The 23017-nt window shown below is 38.2% G+C and overlaps 1 protein-coding gene across 1 annotated transcript in view; it reads left to right on the plus strand.

Moving 5' to 3' along the window:
* The window catches only part of LOC103148796 (uncharacterized threonine-rich GPI-anchored glycoprotein PJ4664.02-like), a 32773-nt gene extending 10124 nt beyond the window's left edge, over nt 1-22649 (plus strand). The window contains exons 6-43 of the mRNA XM_007567733.2: nt 109-147; nt 977-1132; nt 1223-1381; nt 1542-1580; nt 1907-2062; nt 2157-2324; nt 2439-2468; nt 4250-4285; nt 4458-4604; nt 4735-4893; nt 5019-5054; nt 5692-5844; nt 5943-6110; nt 6206-6235; nt 6984-7028; nt 7183-7326; nt 7413-7571; nt 7697-7732; nt 8835-8990; nt 9089-9247; nt 9416-9451; nt 9836-9967; nt 11941-12087; nt 12201-12368; nt 12478-12495; nt 12608-12810; nt 12905-12966; nt 13945-14075; nt 14175-14381; nt 17910-18098; nt 18198-18326; nt 18435-18616; nt 19008-19184; nt 20007-21386; nt 21511-21552; nt 21651-21701; nt 21800-21866; nt 22248-22649. Of these exons, the coding sequence (XP_007567795.2) occupies nt 109-147; nt 977-1132; nt 1223-1381; nt 1542-1580; nt 1907-2062; nt 2157-2324; nt 2439-2468; nt 4250-4285; nt 4458-4604; nt 4735-4893; nt 5019-5054; nt 5692-5844; nt 5943-6110; nt 6206-6235; nt 6984-7028; nt 7183-7326; nt 7413-7571; nt 7697-7732; nt 8835-8990; nt 9089-9247; nt 9416-9451; nt 9836-9967; nt 11941-12087; nt 12201-12368; nt 12478-12495; nt 12608-12810; nt 12905-12966; nt 13945-14075; nt 14175-14381; nt 17910-18098; nt 18198-18326; nt 18435-18616; nt 19008-19184; nt 20007-21386; nt 21511-21552; nt 21651-21701; nt 21800-21866; nt 22248-22306 (5555 nt within the window). The 3' untranslated portion in view covers nt 22307-22649. The remainder of the gene's footprint in view (nt 1-108; nt 148-976; nt 1133-1222; nt 1382-1541; nt 1581-1906; nt 2063-2156; nt 2325-2438; nt 2469-4249; nt 4286-4457; nt 4605-4734; nt 4894-5018; nt 5055-5691; nt 5845-5942; nt 6111-6205; nt 6236-6983; nt 7029-7182; nt 7327-7412; nt 7572-7696; nt 7733-8834; nt 8991-9088; nt 9248-9415; nt 9452-9835; nt 9968-11940; nt 12088-12200; nt 12369-12477; nt 12496-12607; nt 12811-12904; nt 12967-13944; nt 14076-14174; nt 14382-17909; nt 18099-18197; nt 18327-18434; nt 18617-19007; nt 19185-20006; nt 21387-21510; nt 21553-21650; nt 21702-21799; nt 21867-22247) is intronic.
* Nucleotides 22650-23017: the final 368 nt, after the last annotated feature.

Below are 23017 nucleotides of genomic sequence, written 5' to 3' on the forward strand. Positions count from 1 at the left end.
TTTAAGAAAACATCATGTATCTGCTGCATCAGTGAAATGTGCTGGTGCTATGACAGCACTGAGCTGATAGACTCCAACCTCAACTCATTTTGTGTTTCGTCTCCACAGTGACAACGACTGCAACACCATCTTCTACACAAGCAAATGGTATGAGAGTTTATTCTTGCTTGTATGGGGCCAAATTAGTTTGGCGGAGAAAATAATAAATAATGTGTAACATTGTGCTCATGCAAATCTTAGTATTGTTTCTAAATGTGACTGGGCCTCTTAAAGCTGAAGTATGCAACTTTTATACTTTTTTTTTTTTTTTTTTACATATTTACAAAAAACTGTCATTATGACCTGACAGAATAATAAGAGACAGATGGTGTGTGAAATAATCAAGCTCCTCCCAGTGGTTCTACTGCCATCTGAAGAAATGCATTACTTGGTCAGAACCAGCCAATCAGAGTCAGGAAGAAGGTTGTAGCATTTCCAATCATCCTCGTGTACGTGCTGCTTACATCCTCCTTCTTACTATTTGCTAATTACCACAACAGAGCCTGCCGTGAATGCTAAGGCTAGTTAGCATGACCACTGATGATGGCAGATCAACAGTTTTTCTGTAATGTTAGGTTGTTCTCCACAATTAGCACAGCTGCTCCAAACCAGCAATCTTGGCAGTCTTATGAATGCTGTGTGCAAGAGGCAAAGTGTGACTGACAATTCTAAGCCTTTCCTGCTGGCTCTCATTGGTTGTTTCTGCAAATAGCACTAAAAGAACAGGAAGGCCTAGTTTTTTTTCTCCATGTGACAGTTTTGACAAATATGTAAAAAAAAAAAAGAAAAATACCTAATGCAGCTTCAAAATGCATGCAGTTTGACTTAACTCAAGATTTTGTAAATTTGAAAGCAGTTTTTCATCATCATAAAAACCACACTATCATCTTAATGCAGTGAACTCTTCTCTTACCCCCACTCCATCTAACCGCTGCAGATCTAGTGGACATCGATGTGGTCATTGTCTCGTTCATCCCAACCTCTAGTTTTTCATCAAGTTTATTCAGCTACGTCAGAAGTCGTCTGCAAAGTCTTACCTTCCCAATACCCATCTCTCAGTCTCTGGGAGTGAAAGAGATCTACTTCACCACAGGTAAGAGAGTCTGCAGGTTGAGTGGTTTACCTCCTGAGTCAGATTTGATGTGGATGAGAATTAAAAACTGTCTGTCTGTTTTTGAAACAGCCTGTGATCCAAACTCTGCTAATGGGCTCCAGTGTCAGTGTGAGAGCGGCTTTGCTTGGCCATGTGACACGTGTAACAGCAGCAACTCATGCAACAATCAGACCTGTACATGTTTATATGGACTTCCTCCCAATGACGAGTACTGTCAGCCCGTCTCAAGTAAGAATATTGTTCTCTTACTTTTTAAATTAATATTCTTAGTAGTATTCAATTAGACGTCTGCACAGGATCAGATAACTTGTTTGTTTAGCTGCAAATATGTGATGGGATGCAACATTGGTTGTTTTTATTTAGCCTTATTTCTTTTCTTCGTCTCCAGATGCCACTATATGCGAGCCAACTCCTCCACCTCCCACAGGTATGTGAAAACATGAAGAACTGAGTTGTAGCTCAACAGTTGAACTTGGCTTAGAGTTTGCTTCAGCAGAATCTGCACATGTTCACTCAGATCTTAAGTAAAATCACGTCATGAAAAGATGGATGTTTCCAATCGTAATCAGATGTTGAAACTACTAAAAATGTGTTTTACAAACCAACTTTTGTGTATTTTCTTGGAATTTTATGAGATAGACCAACAGTATTATGTTAATGTAAAGTGAAAATATACATGGTTATTTACAGGTGGAAAGATTTTGTCCTCATGACAACTGTTCACCACCATAAATCTGGTCTTTATGTCAACAGAATGGCTGGACATTGAAGTAGTCCTTGACCTGCAGATCCCTTTGGCCACTGCACCATCAAACTTACTTAATTTGCTCAGGGCGGCTCTGAGAAATGAAACCTTTCCCATTGAGCTCTCACAGACCGTAGATGTTTTAGATGTAGAGTTAACCACAGGTAAGAGCTTTGGCTTAACTAACGATTAATCCGTCTGATTAGGATTGATGCTTTTAAAGTGTTTACTTTCTATCTTTTATAAAACCTTTGCCAGCTTGCTCTCCAAACTCCACCGATGAACTGCTCTGTCAATGTGAAGAGGGTTTTTCTTGGCCATGTGACATGTGCAACAGCAGCAACTCATGCAATGACCCCAGCAATCCGTTCTGTACGTGTTTAAATGGACTTCCTTCCAACAACGACTTCTGCCAGCCAATCACAAGTAAGGAAACTAATTTTTGTATTACAACTTAAAAAAACTTGCAAGTTCTCCCTGAATGTTCAGTTCTGGCTTTCTGGCTGAAATATAAAAACTGTTTTCTACGTTGCTCCACAGATTCCTCTGTGTGCCCAACTCCTACTCCAGGTATGTAAAACATTTTGGCTGTAATTTAACACATTTGTGATCTGCTCCAGGAACCAGGTTGAACAAAAAAAGAAAGAAAGAAAAATCTACTTGATTTACATCTCAACAAACTCAGGAGAAAACAGGGGGCTTTGATTCAAACATGCTGCTATGTTGCATATAATACATCAGCAGGTTCATTACATCTTTGAACTCAAACCTAGTGATTAAATTGTTTCTGGTCTGCATCATGCTGGAAAGATGAAAATGCAATTTATTCCCATTTACCAACAAATCTTTTGTACATGGATAAAGTAATTTATTTACCTTAATAAATGTCGGACCATCTGAACATGAAAGTTCAACACTCTACAGTCTTTTAGTGCCTAGTTGCAGCAAAATAGTTGTTAGGTGAAATAATTAGAAAACAGGTTGGATTGTAGTCGGTTGCAGCCTCTCTGGGTGCTGATTGCACAGTGGTGTGCTTTTTTAGCAGTGCAAACAGAAGCCAAGATGTACTAACACCATTATTGGGTCAACGTGACTATATTTTTTCACAGTGTTTGTGTCGGTTTTATAAAAGTCATAGATATGTGAATATCAGTTGAGTTGCAAGACTTGCGGCCCGTATGTACGTTCACTGAAACAACAGAGGCATTTGTTCTCCTCTCCCACAGCTACAAGAGCAACATCTCCTTCTGGTCTTGCAGTTGTGTTTGTGTTGTTCCTGGAACGTGTTCTTAACACATTGTCTGCCATTGTGTGATGTCTAGACAGCTTGTAGACACAACCTGAGAGGAGATAGCAAGAGTTCTACTCCTGGGTTCTTGCAAAGTATTACATTTTATGATCAGAAAGAAATTTGTATCTGGATCATCCCCTTCACAATACAACTACTCAACAAGAGTGTCTTATTCTACAGATTTCTTTGAAGCCAGTACAACACATATTGCTACACTAGATGCTTCCTGCTTCTAAAACCTCTTGACCATGATCGCTACGGCTTTGCATTTTGTTTAACTGAACTTTGTACCTGGATCATTTTGGCTTGATGTTATGTTTTGGTGTCATCTCTTTTTATGGGTTTCTTTTTATGGTGTTTTTCATAGCTCAGTGTTGAGTTCTGTTCTTTGTGTATCACTTCAGATTCTCATTTCAATACTTATCTTGATGGTTTTTTTGGTGAGAATCCTTTTTACCAAACTCCAGTCCTGGAGGGGAGATCTTCTTCAACTTCTGGTTGTGTCCCAAGTCACACACAGGAAACAAACTCAAGTCCTACAGAGCCCTACTAGTGACTGAGTTATCCGATTCATTTGTGCTGACACAGTACCACATCTAAAGGCACTGTCAGCAGTGAGGACGGGAGTTTTACATCTGTGTTTTAGATCTATATGTGTGCATTCCCATGTTCATTAGTCACCTTTCCTTCGGCTACTCAAAGCTTCTCACCCAGCTGATCTGCATTCCACTGATTGGTTTCGCCGATTAGTTCTCATGTCACTTAGTGACGTCTATTGTCATCCTTCATGCATGCGTGAGTTCTATCCAGGTAGATTCCCAGATTAACTGTTTGCAATCTTGTACGAATTAGAGAAAAATGTGGGGGTAAATGGAAATGCATTAGGGTCTGAAGAGGTCACATTTCTATAGCCTACAAGTGGCTTATTTGAATAAAATAGAATAAATTTAGAGGTTCCTTGCTCTCTGGTATACATCTGTAAGAATTATTAGAATTTAAATATAAGGCAATTTTTGTGAATGCCCGTGTTTATTAAATTTTTTTGTTTTTTGTTTTCCAGTGACAACGGTCTTAACAACTCCTTCACCAATTTATGGTATGACAACATACAACAAATACGATGATAATAAACAACTATTTTTATTGTCTCTCCCATTTTCCCTCTTTTGCTCAGTGGTCAAAGATTATACGGTTTAGTTTTGTGAATGTTCTATCAACTTCTAAGTAGTCCTAATTCTGTTGGAATTTTCATCTATTTGCCTGAACAGAGATTGATTTAGTCCTGGAAGTACACATCCCGTTCTCAAGCTACCAGTCTGATAGGCTGGACGAGTTTAGAGAGTCTCTGAACAACAAAACCTTCCTCACAACGTTCTCAAAGTCTTTAAACATTACAGAGTTATTCTTAACCACAGGTAAGAGTGTCTGCTTACTAGCTGTATACTTAATCATTATTTGTTTTCCTTATTTTGGTTTGATCCTGAAAATAAAACGGTGTATGATTTTTTTATATATTTTTTTTAACTTTTTAAATATCTTCAACAGTCTGTGATCCAAACTCCACTTATGGATATCAGTGTGTGTGTGAAAGCGACTTTGCTTGGCCATGTGACGTGTGCAGCAGTAACATTTCATGCAGCAGTCAATCCTGTACCTGCATATATGGACTTCCTTCCAACAACGAGTTCTGTGAGCCAATCACAAGTAAGGAAGACAGCTGAAGGAGTAACCTGCACACAGTCAATAAGATTCTGTTTAAACTGATCAGGTTTTATTATCACTTTGATTATAGTCACACATTTAGAATTTAATCTCTGATTGGTCCACAGATAATTCCATATGCCCAACACCATCACCACCTCCAGGTATGTAAAACATGTAGACTTGTGTTGAGGTACAATATATGCTGACTGTTTCAGAAAGCAGGTTCAGCAAATACTCAACCTCCCAGAATTCTTTGCTGCAGAGGCCAAGAGATGCTAGAAAGACTTTTCATGAAGGGTTCCTTTTCATATCTTTTTAGACTTACAATCATCACTTTTATAAACTAGAAGGATGTTCATGAGGTGCATAAATATAGAGAGAGTGAGTTAATGTATTCATCAATTAGCCTACTAATAACTAACAATAGGAAATTGTTCCTATTTAAAAACAATTTCCTATTGTTTTTAAATAGGAAATCCAGTTAGTAAAACTGCTAACCTCCAAATTACAGCCTGAACGTTTCCCTGCTGTGACTTGACGTCCCCACACTGCCTTACCCAGACAACTCCCTCTCTGTTACTCTAAACACAAAGTGGTTCATTTGCAAAACTCTTAGTTTGATGATATATGTGAGGGATTGTGATGGTATAAAGGCCTGCAGAGACGGGCTTGCAAGCCCTGATGATCCACCTCTGCACAAATACAGGCCAACACTGGAGCTGAGTTTACAGTATTAACAGTTTTCTCAGTGATCTACATTATCATTAAAGGTATGACTGAGTCTCTTCACCTCAACAGAACCTGTTTACATTGAAGTGGTCATTGATGTGAGGATTCCTGATACCATCATTCAACCAAACATACTGGCATCATTCCGAAATGCTCTCCAGAATCAAAGCTACCCTATTCCTCTCACTCAGTTAAACGTTTTAAAAATAGACTTGACCACAGGTAAGACAACCTGGTCCCTTTTGCTTTCTCTGCATAATAACAGCTAATGATCTACAGTAAAGGTGAATGACTTTCCTGCTTTGATGTGTCTTTAACAGTCTGCTCTCCAAACTCCACCGATGGACTGCAGTGCAGATGTGAGGATGGTTTTGCTTTACCATGTGACATGTGCACCAGTAACATCTCCTGCAGTGATGTCTACAGTCAAACGTGCACATGCATAAATGGACTTCCTGCAAACAATGAGTTCTGCCAAGCAGAGACCAGTAAGTTTTCTGTTTAACTTCTTTTCTAACAAATTATTTAAAGGATCTAAATTCCAGTTCAAGATGGTGAGATTTAATCTCTCATTGGTCCACAGATACCTCCATCTGCCCAACACTTACTCCAGGTATGTAAGACACTTAGACTTGAGTTGATATTTGTTCTTGCCTGTTTCAGAAAATGGGTTCAGCAAACCCTGAATCTCCCAGAATTCTGTGCTGCAGAGACCAAGAGATGCATAACAGGGAAGCATAGAATGTAGTATTCCAATGTTGACATTTGCAGAGATCCTACAATCTGAAACAACCAATCAGAGCCAGGAGGAGGCTCTGAGTGGTGTCAGTCATGTTCGTGTACATGCTGCTCGATGCGCTAGTGGTAGAGAAGCAACTTACCATTAGAGGGAAACCGTTTATCTGCCACCAGTGGTGGCCATGCTAACAAGCCTGAGCATTGATGGCAGACTATGTTTGGGGAACTAGCTTTAGTGTAGCAGAGAGAAATTAGAAGGGTGTGAATAGCGTGTACAAGAGCTTGATTGATGGTGTTAATCAATCAGAGACCTCCTGACTCTGATTGGATGTTTCTGACCAAGCAGTGTATTTCTTTAGAGAAGGCAGAAGAGGCCTTTTTTCACAACTTACTTTTCTTATAATAGGTAAGTTATAAGAAAGATATAACTTTCTTATAAAAGATAGATCTTTTATAAGAAAGTTATACCAACTGTCACAACATAGTGACAGTCTTAACAAATATGTTAAAAGTATATTTTTATCAAAGTTATGTAAAGCAGCTTTAGATATTTTAAGTTACATTTCTGATGGCCCTAATTTATTTTACACACAAGAATTAATCAAAGTTCCTTTTGTTCACAGACATAACAACAACCGTCCCAACAACAGCTCCTCTACCAACCTATGGTATGATACAAGCCAAACTGTAGAATGAAAGGTGGAAGCATGCAAAGAGTTCAGTCTGGAAAGTCTGCAAGGACTGTAGATACATTAAGGATGTAGAAATTATAAATTGTAAATGATCAGTATGATAATTTACATCTTCTGTTCACTTTACTAGAAACCGATCTGGTTCTTGAAGTGCACATCCCAGTGAACAGTTTACAAGACGACACACTCGATACATTCAGAAGGAATCTGCTAAATAAAACCTTCCCTGATGTACAACAGGCTTTCACAGTGTTAGACATAACACTGACCTCAGGTAAAACTTTTAGCTAAATTAATTAAAATATCATGCTTTTTTTGGAAAATTTGTAATTTTTTATCTTTTTTAAATATATTTAACAGTCTGTGATCCAAACTCCACTTATGGATATCAGTGTGTGTGTGAAAGCGGCTTTGCTTGGCCATGTGACGTGTGCAGCAGTAACATTTCATGCAGCAGTCAATCCTGTACCTGCATATATGGACTTCCTTCCAACAACGAGTTCTGTGAGCCAATCACAAGTAAGGAAGACAGCTGAAGGAGTAACCTGCACAGAGTCAATAAGATTCTGTTTAAACTGATCAGGTTTTATTATCACTTTGATTATAGTCACACATTTAGAATTTAATCTCTGATTGGTCCACAGATAATTCCACATGCCCAACACCATCACCAACTCCAGGTATGTAAAACATGTAGACTTGTGTTGAGGTACAATATATGCTGACTGTTCAGAAAGCAGGTTCAGCAAATACTCAACCTCCCAGAATTCTTTGCTACATAGATGGGCAAGGAGAATGTAGGATGGGATGATGTGCAAAGCAGAAAAGAATCTTACTGAAGTAAATAAGAAAGCTGAGCAGTATCTAATTAATGACAAACAATCCTCTGGAACGATGAAGGTGGCCACATAATGCTGGGTCCAAAGTCTCAGCACCTAACAATAAGTCAGAGGTTAGTGATGAGGTCACACATTCATTCAACAACCAACACCTGAAAAGAGTTAAGCAAGTTAAATGGCCAAGCAGGGCGGAGTGGAAGTGCATCAAAACTACATAACTGCTCTATTTATAGTGGGTATTGTAGCTTCCTCATCCATTTCCATACTTTGAAAATGATTGATAAGAATTTAACATTTTAGAAATACAATAAAGACACAGATGTGTCCTCATACAACTTTTATTACCAATACCTTAAATCAACAGTCATTACATTACAGATCAGTTACTGTAATGCACAACTCGAAAGAGACACCGATGTTAGATAAACGATAAAGCTTCCTTCTGTTCTGAAAGTCTTGTTCATCAAACCTCTCATAACCTGCATTATCATCATTACAGTCAGATCTATGAATGTCATTTTCAGAAGCTGGAAAACTTCCTTTAAAAAAAAAAAAAAAAAGTTTTCCTGTGTTTGCTTTCTTACTCCTAATCTTTTTTAGTACTACTTATCTTTCTCTTGTTGTTTGGTTATCTACATCTTCCAACCTGAAAAGTGTTAACAACGACAGCATTTTTTCTTTAGCAATAATATGATTTCGTTCAACTTTGAATAAACTCCTAATACATCAGCACACCTTCAGCACACAACAGGTCAAATTATTCATTTACTTTCTAACAGTGCATGTTATTGTAAACATTACCAAAGCTTCATTTTAAAATGAATTGTTTTTGTAAATCTGACACAGCAAAATTCTGTGAAAAAATAACATTTACAGCTGACATAAAGTGCTGTGCATGAAAAAAAGAACTCTTCTTACTCCTTCCTCCACCTAACCACCGCAGATCTAGTGGACATCGATGTGGGAATCGTTGTGTTCATCCCAACCTTTAGAGTTCCGTCAAGCATATTCAGCTACGTCAGAAGTCGTCTGCAAAGTCTTACCTTCCCAATCCCCATCTCTCAGTCTCTGGGACTGAAAGAGATCTACTTCACCACAGGTAAGAGAGTCTGCAGGTTGAGTGTCAGATTTGATACAAATAAGATAAGAGTAGATTAAAATAATATATATATATATATATATCTGTTTTTGAAACAGCCTGTGATCCAAACTCTGCTAATGGGCTCCAGTGTCAGTGTGAAAGCGGCTTTGCTTGGCCATGTGACACGTGTAACAGCAGCAACTCATGCAGCAATGAAACTTGTACATGTTTATATGGACTTCCTCCCAATGATGAGTTCTGTCAGCCCGTCTCAAGTAAGAATCATGTTTTGTTGCTTTCTAGATAAAGGTTGTTAGTAGTACTAATCCATTAGACGTCTGTACATGATCATACAGACCTTATTTGTCCAACTGCAAATATGTATTTAAGTTTCTAGACCTGAAGTTCCAACATTTTGTTTTATTGCCCCTCTCGCTCCACAGATGCCACTACATGCCCACCTCCTCCACCCTCCACAGGTATGTAGACCATGGAGATCTGAGGTGTAGTTCAACAGTTTGCTTTAGCAAACAGGTTGAAGTTCTTAGGTAAAAACCTACACATTTTCACCCAGAGTTTTGGTAAAGTCATGCCATGGAAAAGGAACGTTTTACATCCCGTAGCCATACATGAGAGTTCAGTATTCGCTTAAATTAGATGTCAGGGTTTTGCAGATAAAACCTTGACAGTCATTTCTAGAGAGAAATGAGTGTCAGCTATTGAAGGCCTCCCAGTAACCAGGGTAGGTTGAGTTCACACAATCACCATGACACCATAATCACAGTAATGAGCTCAGAGTTTAAGTTATCTTGTAGTATGTCATGTACAACAAGGTATGCTGAAATTTCTGATTCCAACCACAGCTGCCCCGACAACTACCACGGTTGCCCCGACAACCACCACGGTTGCCCCGACAACCACCACGGTTGCCCCAACAACCACCACGGTTGCCCCAACAACCACCACGGTTGCCCCGACAACCAACCCGTTACAAGGTATGACAAAACCCGTTTAAGTTTGTGCACTCATTTGTGGAATGACAAATGAGTGCACAAAAGCCTTTTTGTTCAGTTAGCTGAACAGAAATGGATAATTGTTGTATACATCAGCCTGTGTTTGTTTTAGGACACCCTATTAATGATCAAATTGCTTCTGAAATTGATCAAATTTCAGAAGCAATTTGATCATTGATAGGTAGTTCCAGGAACTACCTCCAGGAGTAATGAACATGAAGTCCCTTAGCGCTTCTTAAACTTGAAGTGTGGAAATGTGATTCATTCAAGGAGGCTATAAGCTGTTAGTGAAACCATTTATGTGGTCTTTCTGAGCCCTTGATGTCCACACAGTCAGCATCAAGGAAGGACATACAGTCATGTGGCTGGTCATATAATTTCCGCTATAAGTACTTAAACCTCTCATCTGACCCTCTCTTCCTCTTCATCATCCAGATCGTTTAGCTGCTGTTCAAGCTGCTTTCCTTTTGTCTGCTCCTCTTGTTGGTTCCCTACCGTCTTTTAACAAACTCTCCCTCTTTCTAGACCAGTAAATATTTATTTTCCTACATTCTGCTTTTATATATCTGCCTCAAAAGGACCAATTTTATGTGTCTAAGAGTAACTTAGAGAGTTTCAAAGCCAAACCTTTGGGTCAGCTGGAATGAACTAAGTTACTGTTCTTGACTAGTTTGTCCAACATACATTAATGTAGCTGTTATTCAACTACTGGTTTGCTGTAAGCTTGTTGCAGAAGTAGATGTTTTTATATATGTCTAATGTTTGGAATATGTTTTTATTCTGATGTCCAGCCAGTGGCGCAACTACACATTATTCAGGTGGATGCGAAAACATAAATCGGCGCCTCCCCAATCCCCCTCTCCCCAGAAGGAAAGGTTGAAGGAGCGTGGAGAACACCCCCCCCCTCCCCCACCGAGACGACGTTACGTGAAGGATAAAACTCGCTACATTTACCTCGTAAAGTGCACGAGGTGAAGGAGCGTAAGGCGCTGAAGTGTATGGGAAAACATAATCGGCGTGCCACCCCCTCCAGACGGGGTTTTGACGCCCCCTCTGGTGCTGCGTCCCTTTGCGTTGCATATGCTGCATACCCACTTTTTGCGCCACTGTGTCCAGCAGATAAATCCTAAAATGAGACACATTTTAGGATTTTTTTTTTGCTCTTGCATCCCAGTTATGAAAATCTAAGCATTTTAAAAATGTTTTCATTAACTTTATTTTGTAGGAAAATCTGGAAAAGGGGTTAATGATCACCACATCAGACTGCTTTTGCTAAAAGTGTTAACAGTTTTCAAAATATGACCACAGATTGGACAAACTCCTGGTAGGGACGCCTTGATCTTTGGGTTTGTGTTTAGTTCTCTTCTATTTCTATTTAGATAATTTTGGTTACTACTGTATTATCAGAAAGTTAGATAATTTCTTAGGCTACATCCATTTTTTATTACCCATATGCAACCCCTCAACCCCCACTACTGGGGGAGGTAAACAATGGCTGAAAATTATAAGTATGATATCATAAAAGAAGTTTGAGTCAGTGATCCACCAGTCTTGGCTCTGACTATACAACCAAAACAGACGTCTCTACAGAAGCTGCAGTCAAGGCTCCAAGCGACCATGTTGCATTAGTTGTGTTTTCTTTTTATTAGCTTCCTCAGTCTTGTTACTGTCCCATCCTGCCATTTATGAGTAACTTTAAAATGGATCCACAGGCGGCTCCATTATTACTTCTGTAAACAGTCTTGTGCTGTGTCACGTCAACATTCTTCTTCTGCGCTTCGGGGACGAAGGTGTTCACACAGACTACGGTCAACCTTAATGTGAAGCACCTCCAGTCACCTTCATCACTTTTGTATCACAATCTGAATAGTAAAGTTGACCAGTGATTACTGGAAACAATGGCCTTTTTATATTCCTCCTAATGAATTCTCCTCTGTTTATTTCTGCAAATCCAGACACTGAAGTGACCCTTGTCTTCCGGATCCCAGCCTCCATTGTGCAAAACTATACACTTCCACTACTCAAAAGCAAATTGGACAACTTTACCAGCTATGTAACTCTCCCAGCATTTTTGAAAGTAAAAACAATAGACTTGACTACAGGTAAAATAAATAAATAAATAAATAAATAAATAAATAAATAAATAAATAAAAAATAAAAATAAAAATGAAATAAAATATTGCATGACTTTCATCTTTTCAAATACCTTTTAAAGTCTGCTCTCCGAACACACCGGTGCAACTGCGCTGTCAATGTGAGGACCGTTTTGCTTGGCCATGTGATCTGTGCAACACCAGCAATTCATGCAATGACATCACCAGTCAGCAGTGTACATGCAGAGATAGACTCTCTTCTATCAACCAATATTGTCAACCAAACCTAAGTAAGCATGTTGTTCTGTGACTTTAAAAAGGTGATATTATCAGCAACTAAGGTAATTAATTAAAAAAGAGGCACATTAATCAAAACTTTTGCTTGTGTTTGCTTCACAGGTAGCACACCATGTCCTGGTAGGGAAAAACATTTTCAGTTTTCCTCTTCATGTGTTTAGTTGTATAGATCTAAAACATCTGAGAACCTTAATCTGGTCTTTTTATTTGTTTCTGGTGATTTCAACCACAGCACCACCACCAACCACAACACCACCGCCAACCACAACCACAACACCACCGCCAACCACAACCACAACACCACCGCCAACCACAACAACGCCGAAACCTACACCATCACCTAAAAATATACCAGGCATCATTACCATGGACATGACGTTTGAAGAGTCATTCAATGACAAGAACAATCAAGTTTACAAAACCATTGAGAACGCTGTAAGTCATCATTACTTAATGTGCCTGTCTTTCTGCTCTCATAAGAAAGCACTGAAATTATTTATTTCTTGTCTTTTGCCATTCTCTCAAACAGATTTTAAGCAAGTGTACAAGTATTTTACAAACAAACTGTACAATCAAAAATCTGTCTTTCAAGTAAGTGAAATTTTATTTTCATTTTTGCTGTGAATTCTGTTAAATTGTCTATCAACATCAAACAGAAGAATAATTTGCATTTACAATAAAGAAAAGTTAACTGAAACATTATTATTTTATTTTTACTTTGTGGTTACACCATCGGATCCTTTAGTTCAGTTTCATTTTCATGGCGGCACAAGTGCTGCTAGCTGCTTGTGCCATCAGTACCCATTGGACTCAGCTATAGACAAATACGCATTTCATGTATTTTTACTTAAAGTCAGACCATATAATGTTAAAGAAGAGTGACAGATGGAGGAGTAAATATGAGGGGAGATGAAATTCAGCAGCATATGAACTTAAATTATTGCAATAATTTGTGGTGCCCTCCTCTTTGTCTTATTCGGTAATGTGTTTCAAACAAATTGTAATATCAAAGAAATATAGTTTTAAAAAAGTAGCTTCTTTTACTCAGGAAATAATAAACTACAAACATATTTTCTTTATTTTACAACCAGGTCTATAGAAACATCAAGAAATAACTTAAATAGAACATTTCTGACAGCATGAAGTTGGCAAAAGAAAGCAACATAATATTCCCCAATTTAAAAAAAGTTGATGATAAAATAAACTAACTCACTGACATCTAGCTGTCTGGAAAGAGAATCTAGAAAACATCTATAGAGCTATGAAATATGAAACCAACATTTTGCAAGATGTGAATCCTGGCATATGAGAAATAAAACAAAATAGCTTTTCAGAAAAACTAATCATGCAGCCACTCAAACATGGTGTTAGTGTGATTATCTGAGTCTGCGTTTCTTCATCAGAAGATGCAATCCTAAGAAATAAAAAGACCCCCTGGGTTTTCCTGTACCATTTATGTAAATGTTTATCTGCAACAACTTTGCAGATAATAAATAATATATTCTCAGTAGAATTAAATATTTCTCTTTGTGATTTAAATTAAGATTTTTTTTTCTTCTTTCATTGCAGGGCTGGGAGTACAATTGCTAATTATGAGCTTAATGTTTTTTCATCTGAAACACCAACAGAGATCAAAGTTCAGATAACAAAAAATGAAATATTATCAGAAGTGGCATCAAAATATCCCATCAGCATTGTCAGTAAGTAGACCTTAGCAAGGCTGGGGAATATTTAAAATGTGTATTTAATATGAAAATGTTTAAGGATAACTGATTAATGATGTTCGTATCTCTATGAAGGTTCGAAGCAGTTGTCGGTTGATGGAGCTCTACTCTATGTCGGGGACAGTATAAAAGTGACATGTGACCCATCTGACCTCACCTCAACTGGCCTCACCATTGGAAAATATTCAATATTGTGGACACGAAAAGAAGGAGCCCTTCCCAAACAATCTACTTTTGATCAATATTCAATCCTAATCCCTAAATTTTCTAAATATGATGATGGTAAGAAAGAAATCTAGTAGTTGGTAGCTAACAGAAAAATCAAAAACTGGAAATAATGTCAAGACATTTTGCTAATGTCCTTCTGCACTGTATTCAAAAAGAATATGGTTTAGTTGAGGATATTTGTTAAACTGCATTTTTCCCCCATCTCCTTCTACACTTTACCCATAAATACAAGAACTCAAGGAGAAATGGGAAAATAGTGTATCTTACACAGCAAGAAACAGCAAATATTGTTTATATTGTGTTATTCAATAAGCATAGATAACAATGGATCCTGAGTGATGTGTGGTATGACTTGATTTAAAAGAGGTCAGAAAATAAGGGAAAACTTTTGTTGTTGCGCAACATCCCCCCCCCCCTTCTCTCTCTCTACTTCCCCTTCTGAGAGGAGGGAGATGTGCTACCAGCTCTCCGTCTAATGGGTGAATTGAGTTTCCTAAATCTGCCGGGATTTACCCTACCCAGAACTGAAGTAAACTCTGATTAAGCTGGCGTCGAGAAAGACTAGCCTGGTTTCTGACGACCTCCATCCAGATGTCCCACCCTTCTTCACCCTGTGAATTAGCCAGACTGAACAGCCTGCAGCTAACTAGTTTCACAGAGCACACCTGTTAACATTCACTCTTTCTCTTTATTACAACTTGCACTTGTTACTGAACCAGGTTGGTTTTAGTGACTCGGGCGAGTCCCAAGGATGTTGTTTACATATAGTGTTTGGCTAAAAGCAACCTATAAGACATTTTCCACTTTTTCCTCTCCAGAATCAAACTTCATAGCTATTTTGTGACCATCAAAGAACTTTAAGGTGACTCATTAATTGAATGTCCACAACATCTTTTAGATTTTCTTAATGCTAATTATTTTATTAGTAAGGCAATTTTGCAAGGGTCAGTACAGCTTAATTCAGTAGCAGAAATAATCAAACAAGTAAAATCAATCATCTAGGCTATCTTTCCCTAAACCTGACACTGAGAATTAAAAAAGGGAAACTTTGAAAGAGACGGACAGAGTTTGGCATCTTGAACCCCAGAACTGGCCTGATGATGAAGAAGGTGTTGCAGCAGCAAGAGGCTCACAGCGCTGATAGATGAGGGCAGACGTCCCTACAGGTCTGATGAGCTTCCATCTCTGCTTTGATGCTGAGGTCACACAGGACTCGGGTGCTGGCAGGAAGAGTACTGACTTAGAGCGGCAGGTCTCGGGCCTCAGGATGGTTTCCTCTTGTGCGTAGCGGTCCTCAGCTTCTTGTCTTGCAGCTCTGTAGCTCCCTTCTCCTCGTGTCACGATCTTTCTGGTCCACTGAGATGTAGACGAACTGGTCTCAGGGAAGGAACGCACCAGTTCTTCATCTTTGCCTTTGATTTTTGGCTTTATCTTCATCTTTGCCTTGCTCTTTGGGGTCCGAACCCAGCTGATGAGAGAAGTGCAATTTGAAGCCACATGTTGCAGGGCTAACGGATTGGTTCCCATGTGCAGAACAGTCTTCGGCTCTGTGGCTCCGGCTCTTCTTCAGCTGCAGAGTTCTTTGTCCATCTTGGTCTTGGCTTGAAGCTGCCTGAAGGATCCAACCCTAGATTCCTCTTTTGCACCCACCTTACAAAGGATGTATCCACCCTTTTGGTGCGTTTGCATTGGCTAGCTTTGTTGCTATGCCTGTCTCATTGACTGACTACTTGGACAGATGATCTCATATCCATCACCATCTTGGAGACATGATGTCTGTTCTAATGACCCCGGTTTGCTCAACAGTCCTACGTCTGTTGCCTGCCCAACATTTTCTTAGGAAGGTTTAAGTTCAACAATAAGGCCTTGGTCACCTCTGCTCTCCCATCAGTTCCTCTTTTCCCCTGACCTTTCACCTACCATCTACCTCCAACACAACATCAGTGATCTTTAATTACAGTTACACATTTTACACCATTTCCAGTTCAACGTCAAATCACATTTATAACCTTTTAGTTTTTTTAGTTTCTCTGATTTAGCATTCATTTATAATATCATAATAAGCATAACTTATTAGTTACTCTTATTATAGTCATAATGTGAGTTATTACAGACATTTCTGAAAAGAAACCAAGAATAATCCATTATTTTAATTATTTGATACCAAGTTACAGTTACGAGTCTCACCTGTAAGTACTTCCACAAGTGTAAGAGTAAGTGTAAATATTCTTATAATCAAACCAATATCAACCATTGGTTAAACCAATATTAATTATTGGCCTAATTATAAGTTATTATTAATCTAAGTATTTTACTCTGGATTTTATCCAATTACTCAAAATGTTTAGATTTTATTCTTTAAACCTTTAATGATTTGAAATAAGGAATATTCTGAACTATTTTTATACACATGCAGGCTGGAAATTTACCTCCTCTTTCTTCAGGAAACCTGCTCTTCCTGTTTCACTCTCTCTTTCTGCCTGACTGTGATTTTTTATGATTAAATAGAAAAAAGTAGAATTAAAACAAAGTTTGCAGGACAATAACAACCAGATTAATTGTATTACCATCTGACTCTACAGTTGGGTCCTGATGTCACCTGTGTAATCAGTTTTAAAGATAACTTTATTTATTGTTACTATTAAACTAAAATCTCCAGCATGGGGAAGTGGGATGATCTCGGCTTTTCTCGACACTTTATTAAACACAAAAACATGAAATGCATGTAAAAAATGAATAATAATAAACCAGATAATGTTTCTAAAGTAACTGCTGTTACTTTACCATCAGCTATTATTTTACTGCCATATTCAGTCTTTTTTAAAGAAAGATTTTCATTGCGTTTTTAATATTTCTGAAAATTCAGCTTGTACATTTTTTTCTGTGCAGTGCCATGTGAGACTATCTGTTATGAATTGGTGTTATGTATTGAAACTCGTTTGGATTGGCTGCTCCTCTCCTACAGCTGTGCTGCAGTGTAGCAGGTCATTGACTTGCTGTGAATTTAGTAACATCTAGCATTTCTTTACTTCACATATGGTGGAAACATGGTTGGAGAGTGTTGGAGCCAAACTACATTTGTAAACCTTAATTGTTTTTTTCTGGTTTTTCTATTTTGCCTAACTTAGTCAAATGGATAAATTAAATATTTTCTACTTCAGAGTGAAACACATCCCAACTGTCCTGTGAATATTTCACCTTTTCTGTTTCTTGTTATCGCTGTTTGGGAGTTTTGTTTGACTGACTTTAATGTTGCCACATTATGGCACTGAAACTCAGGAATAGATGTGCTATTGATCAGGCTGTTCCTAAAGATCTAATTAAAATGAAATTCACTGTATTGCAAAAAAAAAAAGTTTTCTAATAGATTTTCTATAGGGAAAAAAAACTGTATGTTTTCCTTTTTATTTATAAAGTGAATTTTTAACCTTGTGCAGCATCTTAAAATATATAAATTCAACCAGTTATTATGAATTGTTAACACAACAACTAAACCCTGAAAGTTATTTGCACCGTCAAATCTTTTGGTATAACATGCATTATCAAGCTATTTCTTCACTAGCTTTTTATTTTTTTACCCAGGGAAGTATGAATGTACGATAACCTGGGGAGCCGGTTCAACTTTCAGACAGTCGGGGCAGCTGACTTCCAAAACACTCCCTCTGATCACTGTGAGTCCAATCAAAGACACGGTGAAGTGTTCTGGGTCAAAGGAACTGACCTGCAGAGTAGATGAATTGACAGCTACATTGATCAGTCCAAGTGGTGAAGGTAAATGTGACACAAAGACATGACCTAAATATTTCTGACACTCTTCGCAATACAAAAAAATAATAATTTGGGAATTTATCATTTTTTATTTACTGATAGATTTAGGTGTAACGTCCTACATCTACACACCGTCTCCGTCATGTGCTGATGGTGATGTGTTGACGTTCAAATGTAAATTGAAAGAAAGGGACAGTGCAAAAGAAATCACACTGGTACTAACCACAAAGCGTGAGTATGAAATGAACAAGAGTATTTCCCTGCAGTTTTTAAAAAAATATCTAGTTGTTTACTAGCACTCATAAATTATGACCTTAAACATGTTTTCTTTTTCTCCAGTGGAGTTTGACTGCACAAGTGACATATATGGAAATGCAGTGATTGGGGATATTGGTGTTGGAAAATGTGACCCTAACTATGAAGGAGAAAAAACAGCAGTTTGTCAGCCAGATGGTAAATATGGAGATGAACAAGACTACTGTGTCCTACAAGTGATTGTGGAGCTGCTTGGTCGATCACAGGTGATCTATTTTTTTTTTTAGCATTTTCTGAGCTTTTCAATACAGACACTTGTGTTGCTTTATTTTGAACCTACTAGATTTTTTAAAAATGTAAGCTATTTTTAAAAAAAAAGTCACATAGGAAGCATGTCTATGTGCTGTCGTCAGTCACAACACATCACTTGACACCTAGTCAAGGACAGCTTAAGAGGGTCTGAAGCTGAGCCATGCTATAATGAATAATAACTTATTATAAACATAAATAAGTGCTAAAAGAATGCAGATTCTGTTTTCAGTTTTGTCAAATAATAACAGGTATAGTACATTCATTCCAGAGACATTATACATAAACAACTGCATAGAGCAATGTGATCATAATTAACAAGAAAATCTCTTTTCTTTCTTCTGACAGAACTTGAATGAGTTGACTATTCCAGTATTCTTGGAGGATCTCAAAAATGCGACTGTACAGAATAATAATGATATCATTGAGTCTCCGGCGACCCTCATTGCCATGATTAAGATCTTTGAAAATGTCGCCAACACATCCACATCTTTACAAATCAATCTAGAGAGAAATTCCACGAGGGTAGGTACATGTGTACATTTAAACATCATTACATCCAAAGAGGTGATGTGCTTCAGGTATGAGTTCATACGCCCGCAACACAGCACAGCATAGAGTCAAGACACAATTTATTAACAAAGCCAACACACAAACCGAGCTACAAGAACACATCATTCAAATGTCCTAATTAAACCTCCAAACTCACTCAAACTGTGCCAAAGTGCTCAGAAAAAAAAAAAAAAAAAACATAATTCCCACAAAAACCATAATTACTGCAATAAAACCAACGGGACACGACGAGTTGTGAAAGGCAGACTTTGTTTAAATGAGCCCCCATAAATATGCTACGTCCAAAAAGGACACAGCTTGTTTGAGGACACAGACTCATAAATAAGGGTTCAAATATTCGTCATTGAAACCAGGACAACCAGTCCCACTAGACCAAAATCACAATGAAAGAGCAAACAAAGCCTAAGAGAAGCTGCCACATGTCAGGCTGCATGTCAGGTGGGACGCATCCTGGCAGTGGTGGAGAGAGCGGAAGAGAGAGAGATGAAAGGCGGGTGTCTACACACTCCCTAAGGTCAGCCTGTTTATAGGGGGGCGACAGCAGCGCCACAGCTTTAAACAACCAGATATTAATTACAAAACATATAGAATTAGCAAAACCTCAAAAAATGTTAAAAGGGCAGAGAATATCATCTAACCAAAGTCTATAAACAATAAATAGGCAAACATAGCTAGAATGTGCCCAAAGCACATAACATGCGTACTCACAATTCACAGGCTGTGATAAAATATTAATACATGCTGTTTGTGTTGCTTTTTTATTTTTTTCCGTAGAACTTCCTAGAAAGTGCCGGCCTTCTCACGATTGACGATGCGAGGGGGTCTTGGGGTTTTCTAAATTACAACGACACCAGAAATACAACAGAAGATGAACTGTTGAGAAACAGTTCCAGCGCCTCTTTCTTGAATGTTTTTGAAAACTTACCAAAATTTATTGGCAATGATTCACTGGACATCAACACAGATTTCATTATCCTGAACAAAACCAGGCTCACAGACCCTTTCAACAGTGTATATAACTCCTCAGTGGAAATAGAAATACCACAGGTTGGTGGAGAAGAAAAATTCATCACCATAATCATTTTTGCTTCAATGTACAATGTGCTTCCTGGAAGAGATGAGCTCAACACCTCCTCCAGCCGCGTCCATGGAAGGGTTGCCCTCGTTAGTCCTGAAGTTGAAATCTCAAATATTTCATTGACATTTGATGTCATAAATTACACAAATTTCACCATAGGAAACCCTAAATGTGTCTTTTGGGATTTCAATCTCTATGACGGTCTTGGAGGATGGAGCGATGATGGCTGCTCGTTAGTTTACTTTGAAAATGAGACGGTCAGCTGCAACTGCAACCACACCACCTCCTTCTCCATCCTTATGTCACCCGACAGCCCCAGAAGCCTTATTCTGGACTTCATCACCTACATTGGAGTTGGAATTTCTATGGCCTGCCTGGTCATTTGTCTCATCATTGAAGCAGTCATATGGAGAAAAATCAACAAGAACGCAACGTCGTACTTGCGTCACGTCTCCATCGTCAACATCGCTCTGTCCCTACTGATTGCAAACATTTGGTTCATTATTGGAGCGGCCATTTCAGATGCAGACCAGAAGAACCCTCCGGCCTGCACAGCCGCAACCTTCTTCATCCACTTTTTCTACCTGGCTCTGTTCTTCTGGATGTTAGCGTCAGCTCTGCTGTTGCTCTACCGGACTCTCAGTGTCTTTGATGGAGGGCTGTCTAAGCTAGCCATGCTGATCATCGGATTCTCTTTGGGATATGGAGCGCCGCTGATCATTGCAACTATAACTATAGCTTCAACTGCTCCCTCAAATCAGTACATCAGAGAAAATGTCGTCTGTTGGCTCAACTGGTACGAGTCCAAAGCTCTGCTGGCCTTCGTGATCCCTGCGCTTATGATAGTGGGGATAAACTTTATCATCTTAATTGTGGTGCTGTACAAAATATTGAGAAGAAGAGTTGGAGGAAACGCATCCCAAACAGGAGAGAAGCACGTTCTGTATGTGATTGCCAGGAGTTTGGCTGTGCTCACGCCGTTTTTCGGACTGACTTGGGGTTTGGGAATCGGAACCATGGTTGACCCCAAAAACTTTGGAATCCATGTTGCCTTTGCTTTCTTCAATTCATTGCAGGTAGGAATTTTACTTTTATGCCCACTAATCTGTTGCTCTATGTTCTGGTGTTTGAGTGTTTGATGCTGCAAAATGATGGACTGAAAAGATGAAACTATAAAATTATTCCTTTGTGTTTCTAAAGGGTTTCTTTATTCTGGTGTTCGGAACACTGTTGGACAAAAAGGTGAGTCTGTCACTTAAAAAGAAGCTGACAATGGAGGACTCTCACATGTCATGACGTATTAGCAGCAGTGTGCTAACCTTTGAGAATTAACCTTTCAGGTGTGGTCGGCAATGAACATACGATCACTGACGTCACAGGGTAGAACACAGGTAAGAAAAGTTTCTCTGTTAAAGGTTTTGTTCTCATTTGTATTGTTCCATTCGGTCTCTTTTACAAATTCTTACTGAGAATTTGATTCTGCTTTCAGAGCACCAGTGCTGGAACGTCATCTAGTGGACTGAGCAACTTGTTCCGGAGAATAAAAATAAACAGAGGTATGTTACTTCATTAAAAGTATGTCTTTTAAGAGAACTTCAGAGAAACAATCCACCTCTTGACCGATTAGCAAGAGATTTTGATCTTTTTTTGTCACTTTTTGTGCAGCAAGTATAATAAAATCAATCTGTTTTAATATGAGCGGCTTGGAAAATTTTTTATTTTTATCTTAACAAATCTGGGTTTCCCTACAATATTCTTAATAGTTGGGATTATTTTACTTAAAGCACCAAATGGCAAAAAACTGACATCAAATCATCGCCTTCTCTGTCATTAACTTTTTTCTGTTTTTTGCAATGGAGAGTATAAAAAAATGAGAATATGCTTAAGATTTTATAAGCATGTGGATATTTAAATATGTGTGTGTTTGTGTGTTACAGGCTCCAGAAGTGGGTACCATGTGTCTTCTTCTGGACAAAGTGACTCATTCAACACTTAACACGTGCAGGAAACCATGTCCATATAAGGAAAACAACAAACAAATCAGTTTTTTCTCTCATTACTACAGCCTCTTTAAGTTATAACGTTATGATCTGAAAAAGTCCTGCTGCATTCTCTTTTTTGAAAAATGAAGCAAGAATTAATTCTGCCATCTTGTAAAGGCAGCATTTTAGAAAGCTTTTCAAAGGTGTGCAATGCAGAAAAACTAAGTACTTTAATATTACACAGCCTTTGTTTTGGGGAAATACACAATAATGTAATACTACATAATAAATTTATTTTAAAGAATATATTTTATTTTCCTTAGATGGAATGGCATTTTAAGTCAGTTTAAAGAAAAAGTATTTTGTTTGTCTTTAGTTTACATGTCATGTTTTATATCCACAAAAACTTTGGAAAATATCTTTATTTTTTATTAAACTGTGTAACTTGCAGCAAAAGAGATCAAATTCCCCAAATCCCCCAAATGGAATAGAGTTATTGATTGATGGTAATCATTGTGTTGAACAGCTACTTCACTTTGTTTGCATAACTTCTCTGTAATCGGAGTGTTATGTAATGACAGCCGTTTATAGAAGCATTTTCTACTGTTTTGGTTTGTTTTTTGTTGGAAAAGCAGAATATATAAAAAAAATTCCCCTCTCACCCTCCGTGGGTGGTCTCTTTCATCCTCTGAGCTCGGGTCCTCTACCAGAGGCCTGGGAGCTTG

This window comes from Poecilia formosa, unplaced genomic scaffold (assembly GCF_000485575.1).
Source record: "Poecilia formosa unplaced genomic scaffold, Poecilia_formosa-5.1.2 Scaffold213, whole genome shotgun sequence".
Classification (NCBI taxonomy): Eukaryota; Metazoa; Chordata; class Actinopteri; order Cyprinodontiformes; family Poeciliidae; genus Poecilia; species Poecilia formosa.